This window comes from Polypterus senegalus, chromosome 16, assembly GCF_016835505.1.
Source record: "Polypterus senegalus isolate Bchr_013 chromosome 16, ASM1683550v1, whole genome shotgun sequence".
Lineage (NCBI taxonomy): Eukaryota > Metazoa > Chordata > Cladistia > Polypteriformes > Polypteridae > Polypterus > Polypterus senegalus.
The window spans coordinates 73,650,376-73,664,992 of record NC_053169.1 but is presented as its reverse complement, the minus strand read 5'-3'; the positions used below and the strand labels follow the sequence as shown (position 1 = coordinate 73,664,992).

The 14,617-nt window shown below is 43.8% G+C and overlaps 1 protein-coding gene across 2 annotated transcripts in view; it reads left to right on the top strand.

The window, feature by feature from the left end:
* Positions 1 to 10,234: 10,234 nt before the first annotated feature.
* The window catches only part of slc1a4 (solute carrier family 1 member 4), a 104,887-nt gene continuing 100,504 nt past the window's right edge, over positions 10,235 to 14,617 (top strand). The window contains exon 1 of one of the 2 annotated variants that reach the window (XM_039738046.1): positions 10,235 to 11,004. In XM_039738046.1, coding sequence (XP_039593980.1) covers positions 10,475 to 11,004 — 530 coding nt within the window. In that variant the 5' untranslated portion in view covers positions 10,235 to 10,474. The remainder of the gene's footprint in view (positions 11,005 to 14,617) is intronic. The other variant, XM_039738045.1, reaches the window with a different exon arrangement.

Genomic DNA, 14,617 nt, shown 5'->3' with positions numbered 1-14,617 from the left:
CATATGCAAAGCATACAATTATACAACTCAAAATTATATATCGAGCACATCTGTCTCGACTAAAACTCTCCAAAATGTTTCCAGGGCATGATCCAACCTGCGAACGTTGCAACCAAGCCCCAGCCTCACTAGGTCACATGTTCTGGGCCTGCTCCAAATTAACATTATTCTGGACAAAAATTTTTAATTACCTCTCAGACAGTCTTGGACTCACAATCCCTCCTAACCCATTAACAGCTGTGTTTGGGGTTCTTCCAGAGGGTCTTAAAGTGGAGAAAGACAAACAAACTGTGATTGCATTCACTACACTGTTGGCACGCAGACTTATTCTGATAAACTGGAAGAACCCAAACTCTCCTCTTTTAAGTCAGTGGGAAACTGATGTGTTATATTATTTAAAATTGGAAAAAATCAAATACTCAGTTAGAGGATCTGTGCAGACTTTTTTCAAAACATGGCAGGATCTAATCAGTAATATTTTGAAATGATTTTATAAAGCACAGAGAATTTGTTGATTTAGGTATTTTTAAAAGCCTTAAATTTTACACGTTTGGCTTGCTCTCTCTCAAGGGTGGGGATCGATCTGTTCTTAGCATAATTCTTTTTTTTTTGTAAAACTTGATTGCTATGTATTGATTGTAATAAAATTAATAAATAAATAAATAAAAAAAAAAAAAAAAGAATCTCTTCAGGGGAAGGTCCGAAGGAGTCATCAGAATTTGCATCAGTCACCCGGTCATTCTACGCCGGGGGGGTGATTACATCAGTTGGCCCTCTGTTCTAGGGGTGCACGTCTCCTTCCCCAAGTTGGGGCTCAATATAACATCGATGTCCTCAACTTTGTGAAAGAAGGGGAGGCATATCTGGCTGTTAACCCTTTAACCTCAGAAGAACTTATGGGGGTGATATAGGCCTCCCTCTCGGGGCCAGTGCAAAGCTGGTGGCTGATGGCGAAGAATATTCAAGATTGGGGATTCTTTTGGTGATCTTTCTTTGCAGCTTTTCTTCCAGATGACTATGAATCCGAACTGGAGGACAAACTGCGATCCATGGTGCAACTGCCTTCGCAATCCATCCGGGACCTCGCCTATAAATATGGGGTTTGTGTTTGAAGTGGTGGCCAGCTATGCCTGAAGAGGTGGTCCCCCCGCATCCTTAATGCCTGTAACCCATGGTCAGCTGGGGGTTTCGGGGGAGGGTTTGTGGGGTTGGTGGAAGACCTGGTGAAGGTGGGCTCGCAAGTGGAACGGGACTGGGGAAACTGAAAAGCGTACAGGAACAAGGTACAAGCCAGTATGCAAGAAACCCCACCCCTAAAACCCCAGTGAGCCAAACCTTCCCGATCTCTCCATCATGCAAGTAAGTACATCCCTCCTGATCGTCCCAATGAAGCTGCGGAGGAAACCCACGCAGACAAGGGGAGAGTATGCAAATTTATTTATAAATCAAAAGATCTGGGCTCAGAATTTATTGGTTTCAACGCGGCAGTGAGGAGCGATGCAAGAACCTCAGGCGGCAGCCCCTGTGGAGGAACAGCTCGAAGATGTGAGGCCGGTGCTGAAGAAATGGGCTGAGGTGTGGACTGAAAAATTAGGAGTTGCCCATGGGGTTAACCCACGTGATCCACACCTCGGATGAAATTCCAGTAAGGCACAGAGCCCACTGCGTTTCTCCGCTAAAGAAGCGCATAATTTAAAGAACATCTTGATCGAATACTCGCCGAGGGAATAATCAAACCATCTTCCTCCTCCTGGGCGTCCCCTGTAGTCCTCATGAAGAAAACTGATGACACCTATCATTTCTGTGTGGACTACAGGGCAGTTAATGGAAAGATGAGCCTGGGCGCATATCCCATGCCCCGGTTCATGAGATTCTGGAGTCACGACATGGAGCTGCAGTTTTCAGCACACTGGACCTCCGCAGTGGCTACTGGCAGGTGCCGATGGACGAGAGGAATAAGAAGAAGACGGCAGTCGTCACCCCTGAAGGCTTGTTCCAATTCAAAGTCCTGTCTTTTGGGCTTAAATGCTGGGGCCACCTTCCAGCGGCTCAGGGAACAAGTACTGAGGGGGTTGATAGGCAAGATCTGCTTTGTGTATATTGATGACATTGTTTACTCCCCTTCCATTAAACAACATCTCCAGGACTTGGATATCATCTTCCACCGATTTCATCAAGCGCACTCACACTGAACACTAAGTGTGCCTTCATTCAACCCCACATCCACTTCCTCGGGCACATTCTTTCGGAGGGGGTCGCTGTAGACTCCGAGAAGACCCTAGCCATCCGAGACTACCCCAAGCCCATGGATTTGAAATCTTTACAACGTTTCCTTGGGTTAGTAGGGTGGTATCACAAGTTCATACCCAGCATGGCTGATATAGCGGCTCCTTTGAACTCTCTAAGGAAAAAAGGGAGTGAACAAGGAGTGCCAGGACGCGGTCAAGCAACTAAAGAGCCATTTTCAAAAGCCGCCCGTTCTGGCCCAGCCAGATCCACATCTCACCTTCCAGGTACAAACTGATGCCAGCAACCTGGGCTTGGCACCGTGCTCACTCAGAAAATTCACCAGGCTGAACATGTCAGTGTACGCCTCTCGAGCATTGCATGGCACTGAGCTGAATTATTCGACAGCTGAAAGAATGTTTGGCCGTCATGTGAGCTGTGGAATAATGGACACTATCTGGAGGGGGTTGAGTTTGAAGTGTACACAGACCATCACACTCTGACCTGAGTATTTAATCACCTGAAGACCTCCTCCCGTCTAACCAGGTGGGTACAGCGCCTCCAGAACTTTACTTTCAAGGTGACCTATTGGAAGGGCTGTGGCAATATTGTGCCTGATGCTTTGTTCAGGGCGTCGGAGCCACCGGGGATGGTGTGTTTGGCAGAGGCAAAGATGGTCCTCCCTCTGCCAAGAAGCCTTCTAGACCTGACTCAGACACAAGCCGTCAGTCCATTCTGCCAGAACATCAGGGAAGGACTGGAGCAACAGCACACTGACTGGGTACACTTTGTGGACCTCCAGGGGGCTCTGTACAGGACCACTCCATCCTCCCTTGGGGGTTCTACAGCACCAACTAGTGGTCCTGGAAGAGCTCGTCCCCAACTTCCTGAATTATCACGACAGTCCTTTTAGGTGGTCACCTAGTAAGGACAAAAACTTTATTGAAGATCCTGGGGGTTGTGTGGTGGCCGTCTGTCCGGAAAGACGTTTGTCACCATATGAAGAAGTGCTTAACCTGCCAGCAACTCAAAAACCCACCTGGTAAACCGGCAGGATTTTTACAATCGATGATCGCTAATGGACCGGGGGAGACTTTGGGAGTTGACATGATGGGGCCATTTCCTGTTACTTGAGGAAAACAGTCCTGTTGATGGTGACTGATTATTTTTCCAAGTGGGTGGAGCTGTTTGCGTTAAAAGATGCCAAGGCTAACAAAATTTGCTCCACCCTGAAGAATGAAATCTTCACCCGCTGGGGGGTGCTAAAGAACATCGTTTCAGACTGGGGTCCGCAGTTCACGAGCTCGGTGTTTGAGGAACTTTATACAGCCTGGGGAGTGAAAAGCCTGACAGCAGCTTACCATCCCCAGGCCAACATGACAGAGCTTGTGAACCGGATCCCGAAGAACATGATACCCTCCTATGTGGTTGAAAGCCATCAGGATTGGGGTAAATGGCTCCCTGAGCTCCGGTTTGCCCTGAACACCGATGTGCATGAAGCCACAGGTGAGACGCCTGCTTTGGTTGCACTGGGCAGACAGCTGAAGGGCCCGCTTGACAGACTCCTTCCCAGAGCCCCTAGTCCAAAAACCACCAGCTACAATAATTTAAGCTCGAGGAATTGCGGTGGAGAATCCAACAGAGGTTGTCAAGTTTGATATCCAGACACGCCAAATTGTATAATGCCGGCGTAAGGAAGTGCAGTTTCAGCCGGGTGATTTGGCCTGGATTAGAGCTCACCACCTCTCAGATGCCAGCAAACAGTTCTTCACCAAGCTGGCGCCTAAATGGTTAGGTCCAGCCTAAATCATTGACTTAACCTGTTTGAGAAATTTCCAGATTCAAAGGGGTATCGGCACTAACTCCAAGCTAGACACTATCCATGTGGCCAATCTCAAGCTATACTTTGGCCCTCCCTTTTCCAAGGTTGGTGGGGGTAAATGTAGCGGGGCTACATAGAATTAGTGTTGTCAATGTTTGTGCTGAGTGCGCTTTGTTTCCATCGTCTCGTTAGCTGTTTATCATGTGTGCGTCAGAGATTGTTGTCCCCGTTAATACAGAGGGAACGGATGATGGAGGGAGAACGCAGCCCCAAGATGGAAAACACCTGTTCACAATTAATCAAGTACAACCAGCTCATCACTATATAACCAATCAGGAAGGAACAGAGAGGAAGGAAGGAGAAAGACGGAGATCATAATTCACTTCCAATGAACCACCAGCCCCTGCTGATTTTCCACATGGGATCCTGCTTTGTTTTTCATTCTGCCGGACTTACATCAATTCAATCATCGCCAGAGACCCCGGGGTTGAACTACATTGTCTATCACACGCCGAGGATTCACGGTGAGGTTGCTCCATTTTTGTTTCCGGTTCAAACACATCACCTATCTGAACAGTCATCTGTATTCAGGACAGTTTTATACTTGGACTCAAATTCACGATCATTGGCATTTCCGTATTAATTTATCTTTATTTGTGGTGTTACTGGGACAAGGGGGGTTTTTGCTATTGTGTGTGTGTGTGTGTATATATATATATATATATATATATATATATATATATATATATATATATATAATAAAAAATATATGGTGTTGTTGCTTTGGTGGTGGTTTATGCATATTTTCTACGTGTGAAATTTGTATTTTTTATTTCGTTTAATATAATTAATCACTTATTTTTACATGTCTGCTTTTGTGTGCCTATGTTTAATCCATCGATTGTGGGGAAAATTGTATTTGTTAGAGGTACGGCTTAATTTATAAGGTTCACCTTAGTAATTTTATCCAGGCCACAGGTCTTGGAGGTGTAACTGCCAGCTGGGTAAGGGGTTAGCCGTTACAAGTTGAAGCACTAACTGCAGTTATGGCTGGAGTCTTCACACACCTGAATTTAGAGATTTTCTGTCCTTTTTATCTGCAGGTCCTATCAAGGTTTGTCAAATTGAATGGGGACTGTCAGTGAACAGCTATTTTCAAATCTCTTCAGATATTTTTGATTGGCTTCAAGCTGCTCCTTTTGTTGTCTTTGCTTTGTGCTTTGGGTCATTGTCCTGCTAGAAGGTGAAAATTTGCCCAGAGCACACTAGAGCAGGTTTTCATTAAGGATATCTTTGTACTTTGTTATATTCGGCTTTTCCTCAGTGCTGTTAAGTCACCCAAACCCTGCTACTGAAAAACAACCCCACAGCATGATGATATACTAACCTGCTCCACCACTGGAATGGTTATCCACAGGTGATGAAAAGTCTCTGGCTTCCTCCAGATATGACATTTAGAATTGAGTTTAAACAGCTCAGTCATAATTTCATCAGACCAGAGAATCTTGTTTTTTGCATTCTGACAGTCCTTTTTTTACAGGTCAAACATACTAGAATAGGCCTTACCCCAGGCAGCTTAGCACCAAAATAAAATGGGAGGCTTCCTGACTTCACAGGCCCATAGACAATCTGTGGAGAGACCTGAAGGTGGCAGTGTACTGTCACTTCTGCCAGGAAGAATAGGATATACTGCCTGAATTGTGTGCAAAGCTTGTAGAGACTTAACTAAAAAGTCCTGAAGTTGTAGTTGTTGCCAAAGGGGCTTCTACAAAGTACTGAATTAAGGGGCTGAATGCTTAAATGAATGAGAGATTTCATTGGGGTTTTTTTATATAAATTATCACATTTTTCTGAAAACAACATCTTATTGTTTTCTTATTAAGGGTTATCAAGTGCATATTGATGGGTAAAAATAGCAAATTTATCCATTTAAAATTAAATCTACAATACAACAAAGTGTTCACTGAAAGGGTCAAAATACTTTCTAAATCCACTTTATATATGATTAATTTATTTAAAGAAAAAAGGAAAAGGGGCAAGGCAAGAAAAAGGCAAATATATATAGTGGCAGATGGCTGGAGCCCTTACCTGGCTGGAATGACCAGTGGAGAGTGTATTTTTAGACTGTTTCTACCCCGGACTGACAGAGGGCAGCCCCCTTGGTTTACAGCCAGGCCACGGGTTTGGAGCTTAGAAGCTCAACCCTGCCGGGTTTTGTGACTTCCGCCAGGGGGTGCTTGGACAATTGCTGAGCCCTGGGTTGCAGAACTTCCACCATACCTGCTAGAAGAATATTTGGGAGCACCTGGAGCAGTTCTGATATGTCCTATAAAAGGGGCCACCTTCTCTCCATTCGAGGAGCCAGAGTCAGGAGGAGGGGGACGAAGCTTGCTGCGAGAGGAGTGGAGGTGGCAAAGAAGGGAGAGAAGAAGGAAGAAGGGACTGTGTTGTGCTTTGCCCTGTGAGCTGGGAACTGAAAATAAAATGTGTGATGTGTGGCGTGTCTCTGCCTGCCTGTCTGTGTTGGGTTAGGGCAGCTATACATGCCCCGGTGGTTATATATATATATATATATATATATATATATATATATATATATATATATATATATATATATATATATATAATATACAAACCGGATTCCAAAGTCGTCGGGACACTAAACAAATTGTGAATAAAAATTGAATGCAATGATGTGGAGATGGCAAATGTCAATATTTTATTTGTAATAGAACGTAGTTGACAGATCAATTGTTTAATCCGAGTAAATGTATCATTTTAAAGGAAAAATATGTTGATTAAAAATTTCACGGTGTCAACAAATCCCAAAAAAGCTAGGACAAGTAGCAATAAGAGGCTGGAAAAAGTAAATTTGAGCATAATGAAGAGCTGGAAGACCAATAAACACTAATTAGGTCAATTGGCAACATGATTGGGTATAAAAAGAGTCTCAGAGTGGCAGTGTCTCTCAGAAGCCAAGATGGGTAGAGGATCACAAATTCCCACAATGTTGCGCAGAAAGATAGTGGAGCAATATCAGAAAGGTGTTACCCAGCGAAAAATTGCAAAGACTTTGCATCTATCATCATCAACTGTGCATAACATCATCCGAAGATTCAGAGAATCTGGAACAATCTCTGTGCGTAAGGGTCAAGGCCGTAAAACCATACTGGATGCCCGTGATCTCCGGGCCCTTAAACGACACTGCACCACACACAGGAATGCTACTGTAAAGGAAATCACAGAATGGGCTCAGGAATACTTCCAGAAACCATTGTCAGTGAACACAATCCACTGTGCCATCCACCGTGGCCAGTTGAAACTCTACAGTGCAAAGAAGAAGCCATTTCTAAGCAAGATCCACAAGCTCAGGCGTTTGTCACTGGGCCAGGGATCATTTAAAATGGAGTGTGGCAAAATGGAAGACTGTTCTGTGGTCAGACGAGTCACAATTCGAAGTTCTTTTTGGAAATCTGGGACGCCATGTCATCCGGACCAAAGAGGACAAGGACAACCCAAGTTGTTATCAACGCTCAGTTCAGAAGCCTGCATCTCTGATGGTATGGGGTTGCATGAGTGCGTGTGGCATGGGCAGCTTGCATGTCTGGAAAGGCACCATCAATGCAGAAATATATATTCAGGTTCTAGAACAACATATGCTCCCATCCAGACGTCATCTCTTTCATGGAAGACCCTGCATTTTTCAACAAGATAATGCCAGACCACATTCTGCATCAATCACAACATCATGGCTGCGTAGGAGAAGGATCCGGGTACTGAAATGGCCAGTCTGCAGTCCAGATCTTTCACCTATAGAGAACATTTGGCATCATAAAGAGGAAGGTGCGACAAAGAAGGCCCAAGACGATTGAACAGTTAGAGGCCTGTATTAGACAAGAATGGGACAGCATTCCTATTTCTAAACTTGAGAAACTGGTCTCCTCGGTCCCCAGACGTCTGTTGAGTGTTGCAAGAAGAAGGGGAGATGCCACACAGTGGTGAAAATGGCCTTGTCCCAACTTTTTTGGGATTTGTTGACACCATGAAATTCTGAATCAACATAGTTTTCCCTTAAAATGATACATTTTCTCAGTTTAAACTTTTGTTCCGTGATTTATGTTCTATTCTGAATAAAATATTAGAAGTTGGCACCTCCACATCATTGCATTCAGTTTTTATTCACGATTTGTATAGTGTCCCAACTTTTTGGAATCCGGTTTGTGTATATATATATATATATATATATATATATATATATATATATATATATATATATATATATATATATAAATAAATAATTACACACACACAAGGGGCAGTCAAGCTAAAGTTATAAAATGGAACGATCCTTAACAAAACTGATCATGTCATTTCTCAATGGAGTCCCCACCCTTCTCAGTGCACTTGTGCCACCTGCATGAAAGTGCCTGGATTCTTGCAGAAAAAAAAGGTTTTGTCTTGTCCTCGCAACCACTTGTGCGCCACTTTCTTCATGTTGTCATCTGCCTTGAATCAACGACCACCCAGATGTTTTTTGTTTTTTTTAGTGGTCCCAAAAGGTGGATATCACACAGTGCCAATAAGGAGGAAGTAGCAATACCTCAAACTTCAGTTTCTCCAGGCAGGTTTTGGTGCTCTTAGCAGTGTGTTGGCAGGCGGGCATTGTAGTGTTTGACAGTAACTAGGGTGCATGGTGGTTGTGAGGACAGGACTAAACCTTTTTTTTCTGCAAGAATCCAGGCACTTTCATGCAGGTGGCGCAGGTGCATTGAGAAGGGTGGAGACTCAATTGAGAAATGACATGATCAGTTTCGTTAAGGTTCATTCCTTTTTCTAATAAATCCAATTTTCTAACTTTAGCTTGACTCTGGATGGATGGATGGATGGATGAAAGGATGAGCCAGGGGTCCCATTTAGTAAATCTAAACAAAACAAGAATCTCGAAAAACTGGAATCCATCCATTATCCATCCCGCTATATCCTAACTACAGGGTCATGGGGTCTGCTGGAGCCAATCCCAGCCAACACAGGGCACAAGGCAGGAAACAAACCCTGGGCAGGGCGCCAGGCCATCACAGGAAAAACTAGAATCCTGATTACAAACACACATCTGAAGCTGCCTTTAAATACTAGCCGGGGCCATCGCCAGCTAATACACAGTGAACGTAAGCTGATTTAATTTAAGGCAACCACGTTTTATGTGATGGGGCATTTCTTAATGCAAAATATCACCCTTTTTGTTGACGACACATTCCGGGCTGGAAAGAAAGCTGAGTAATTTTAGTAATTTTTTATTCCCCATATATTGTGGGTTTTGGATGCCGATTTATGAGATTTTTCTGCTTTTTTTTTGTTTTTTCATGTTGCCCACCCTACCTCCAAGAAGCATCTATGCATTTGCTTCAAAAACAGCTTTTTTTTTTTTTACATGTTACAGTTAGAAAAATTCAATCCATCAAACTACACCTTGGTTAATAATGGAATGACTCTACACTTAATAAATTGGGCATTATTGCTATAGTTTAAATGTTTATTGCACAAAATGGAATTCATTAGTGCTTCTATCTGTAGCAAAGACAAAATACTGTGCTGTAATTTTTATGTTTATTTAGTTCGTACTACTAAAATATATACAGTATATTGGATGTTAGGGTTATTATGTTAGTTTAGTTTGTTGATCATAAGAACATTTATTTGATCAAACTTGACCATATTATGTTGACTGACTAAGTCACTCTAAGAAAACAATGCCAAATACTTTTATTTACAATTTAAACAACTACATTTTGTAGAAGTTGTTGATATACCACAGTTAAATGAATCCAGCAAAAATATTTTTTGCGTGCCGGAGGCGGTCGTGAGACGTTATAACATGTCCTCATACCCCGTGTCCCCCGTGCACGATAATAACGATAATTCCAATTCGGATTCAGTTCGTGAGGACTGGCGCCCCGTCCAGGGTTGTTCCTGCGTTGCGCTCAGTGTTGCCGAACTGGTGTCAAACACGGACTAAGTGGACCTGAGAGTGTTATGTTAAGTTGTTACATTTGACAGAGAAGTCGACATTCAACGGGTACCCCCCGAGCACGCGTGTTTTTCGGTGTTTTTTTTTGTGTTTTTTTTTAACGCTATTGAACCTCCTCTTTGAAAGGTCCGCGCGCACTACACGGCGTGGCACCCCGGGACACGACCGATCCGGATCAATAGTGTCGGTGGATCACGTAAGGGACCCTCGCACTGCACCAGCGCCAGCTTTCCAGGAGTTGCATCATTCGAAGCGGAGACCCCCGCCTCCCCCACGCCCCCTCCTGCTCTGTATTGGCAGCTCGCTGTTACGGCTGCGTATTTACTCCGCGCTTAGATTCTGCTGCACAAAGGCTTGCCAAGCAACTTTCCTCCTGTTCGGCTTACCGGTTATTGGGCCAAATGGGCAAAACGAAGGAAATGAACGGCCACGCCGGCGGGCAGGAGGAATTCGCCGTGTCAGCGACCATCCAAGTTGAAGAGAAAGACATCGGGCGGCCAAAGCGGAACAAGTTAGTGGGCTTCTTACGGAGAAACAAGCTGGTGATCCTGACGGTGTCCGGAGTGATGGTGGGCGTGGGTATCGGACTGGCCGTGAGGAGGATGGAGCTGAGCCGGGCGCATATGATTTACTTTGCCTTCCCCGGAGAGATGCTCTTACGGATGCTGAAAATGATCATCCTGCCCCTTGTGGTGTGTAGCTTGGTCTCGGGGGCTGCCAGTCTTGATACCAGGTCCCTGGGAAAGTTAGGAGGCATAGCCGTGGCGTACTTTCTAGTGACCACACTGATTGCGTCTGGCATTGCCGTTGCCCTCGCCATCATCATCAAGCCAGGAGAGGGCGCAGGGAGGCTGAACACCAACAGCCTGGGGCTGAGTGACACTGTCAACACTAACAAGGAGACTGTGGACTCCTTCCTGGACCTGGCAAGGTAAAGTTCTTTGGACGAGCTGGTGGACCTAAAGTATAGCGCCACACCCCTCAATTGGCAGCTTTAGTGGGGGGTTAGGCTCAAATTCCAACCATGCTGTCTGTGTGATGCATTCTTGTTCTCCCCATCTTCTGGTGAGTTTTCTCCACACACTCAGCCTGGTTTGTTGAGTGTGCAGGTGTGTGCCCTTTGATGGACTGCACTAGTGCAGACTTGTTGCCTTTTAAGAGTTTGAAACCTCATGACATAAATAATTGGTTAATTTAAGGACACAAGTGGGAAAAATGTCTACTTTCAGGTACAACAGTCTCAAACCCACTAATTCAGTCCCGGGGGTGGTCGGTTCCTATTGCAGCAGCAGCATCAGGTGCCCAAGGAGAACCTGTAGACTCATTCAGCAGGTGCAGGATTTGAATCCGGGGCATTGGATGTGAGAAATGACAGTGCTTACCATAGCACCACCATGCCACCCACTTTTTAATGCATGACATATTTTCACAAACATTTGTATATCATGGTGGGTTAAGGCACAGGTGTTGGGGTTTCTGTTGGCACATAAGCACAGCCAAGTCCAACAAAGGACACAAGCCTTCATGTCAGCTCAGAGCAGGAGGACCATGCTAGATTAATTTTTGCCATAGACTGAGACTTTTCATTTTGTACTTTTGCAAGGTGCTTTAATTCCTAATCAAATATTTCATTCTAGACTTACTGCAAGGCAGCCAGGGTATCACTGTTCCACCCACATTGTGCGGTATTTAAGATATCATGACATCCACCAGATGCTATTTTCAGATATTACAAATTGTATTTGAGGGACCGTGATGTGAACAGGACATTATTATGAGACCAGTAACGGCCCACTGCATGATAACGTGCAGTGAATACGCTTGACTTGAGCATTCATAGTTTCTTAATCTTTCTCTGTACGTTATTCATTTGTTTGCTCAGAGGTTGATACGCTTGCTGCTTCCTGAGCAGCTCTTGTTTTCTCCACCCTAGCGGCCCGCTTCTTCTTTTCTTCCGTTGGCATCTTTTCGCGTTAAAACCGATTAAGTCAGTGTTTGTGTTGCAATTACTTAGTACATTTTCTTAAATTTTTCACTTAAGCTGGCAGCCAAGTCTTCAATCTGCCACAAGAATGATTTAAGATATGAAGAGGTAGAGGAAGTGACGGCGAAGGTGTTAGGGATGAGAACAGCGCATGTACGCATGCACAACATGGCCACTGCCGAGAGTTGATTCTACAATAAAATAAGATACAGTAGTAGTATATGTGTACCAAATTTCAGGTCAATCGGACAAACGTTTTGCAAGCTACAGGTGATTTAAAATCCTGGACAGGCAAACGAACAGCCACAGTAGCATATTATATAAGGGAGAGATAGGGTGTCGCATAACTCTTTGCATTATTTGACAGTAAACTATTTCAACCATTCTATGATCTGCTTCTCGCAACTGAAGAGGGTACCATGGCCGGATGTTTGCGGACTTGCAGACCAACCACAAGTGTTACCTGGTAGGTAACCACCCATACAATCAGATTGTGATTCAGACTACAAATGCCATGATTGTAATTACCTCGATCTACATATTGTCAAATAAGCGAACCACACGCTGTGGCACAACGTAAGAGGCTTAGCCTCTGATGCTGACGTCCTAGGTTCGATTCTCGAAAGGGTGTGCAGTGAGTATGTACGCCTGATGAGCCCAGAATTAGGGCAAAACACATGTTGCATACTCTTTGCATTATTTGACATTAAACTATTTCAAATATACATATAATATAATAATATGAATGATTTAAATTGTCACTTTCTTTAGTATTGGATATTGATATTTGATTGGCTGTCATTTCATGAAGATTATAACACAGAGTGAGAGCTGGCAGCACGGGTTAACGGCAGCCCCCTATGGTGCATCTCTTCCGTGCCATGTAGTTCATGTCCTCCTGTAACCTCTGTCTGTCTGAGAGCCCAATAGCTCTTTATTGACACGACTGCCAGGTACAACACTGTAGTGAATCATTCAAGCTCCAGTGCTTTCTTTGGTTGAGATTTTCAGAAGTGTTAGTGAACTTTCACCACTCCACCCGTCATGTGGTGATGATTTTCAGTGCAGGGGTCTGTATGTTTGGAGTCCCCCAGGGTGTGCCAGGGTTTCATGTCTGCTTTCCACCCACAAACTAAAGACACATTGGCTAAGGCTGCCAGAAGTTTACTTATTTTACTTGCAGCTCAGCCTCAGAAGCTCAGCTGATGATCTGAATATTAGCTAAAAGGATTAACCGTGACGGCTGTGGGGACTGAGTTCCTAAGGAAGGGGCTTGCATTCCCCTCTGTGTCCAGTAACGTATTTTGATCTCCTTTGTTGCAAATTTACCTGACTTTACATGACTATTTAATTAATCGGATTATGAGCTTCAATATGACTGTAAGCAGTTCAAAAACAGAGAAATGTATATATAAATAATCACGGTGGTTTAAATGTCTCTAGGGGGAAGGGTACTAAATTTGAACAAGCAAGAAAATGTGGAAATTGCATTACGTTCAATTGCATTCAGAAAACTGGTTAGCTCTATTTGAAAGTTGGAGCATTTTTTAATTTTTTTGTCACTGTATCAAAGAGTTTATCACAGTTTTGTTTATTACATATTTCTGTAGGGTGGCACGGTGGCGCAGTGGTAGCACTGCTGCCTCGCAGTTAGGAGACCAGGTTCGCTTCCCGGGTCCTCCCTGCGTGGAATTTGCATGTTCTCCCCGTGTCTGCGTGGGTTTCCTCCGGGCTCTCCGGTTTCCTCCCACAATCCAAAGACATGCAGGTTAGGTGGATTGGTGATTCTAAATTGGCCCTAGTGTGTGGGTGTGTTTGTATGTGTCCTGCGGTGGGTTGGCACCCTGCCCTGAATTGGTTCCTGCCTTGTGCCCTGTGTTGGCTGGGATTGGCTCCAGCAGACCCCCGTGACCCTGTATTCGGATTTAGTGGGTTAGAAAATGGATGGATATTTCTGTAGCATTGAGTCATATTTCAAAGTAATTACATGCATTAGTAGTGTGCATAAAATGTGTGGCAATGGCTTGTGGCCAGTGAGTTCAAATTTCTTAAACATAAAGTTTTTCAAAGAGTACTGAATTGAGATTTAAAATCTGTGCTGAGGTCTCAAAGAAATTGTTGGCCTGTATATGAATATGATTTGCAGATAAATTTCAGTGTCAGAGAAATACTGAATTATTATGATCTTTAGATTGGTGCATTCGTTTTCAGTACAATGGAAATACCAAATACAGTACACATTTAGCCACAAAAGCACAAAGTGTCCCCGATCCATCTTTCATACATTTCTACATAAATTAGGTTGATTTTATTTTGTTTAATTTTATGGACATGAAAATCCATTCACTTAACTAATTTGATTTCATGGTGCATAAAAAGTGAGCTGAGCTGCTGTGATTGCGGTTGACGCAAGATGGCACGCAGCCTCAGAGACAAGTGCAGGATGGGGAAGATGGAGGCAGAAGTCAGACTGTTAGCATATAATGATTCCTAAAGTTAAATTCTGGTAAAGGGACACTAATTACCTTGCACAATTTTGAATAAATAAAGAATATAAATA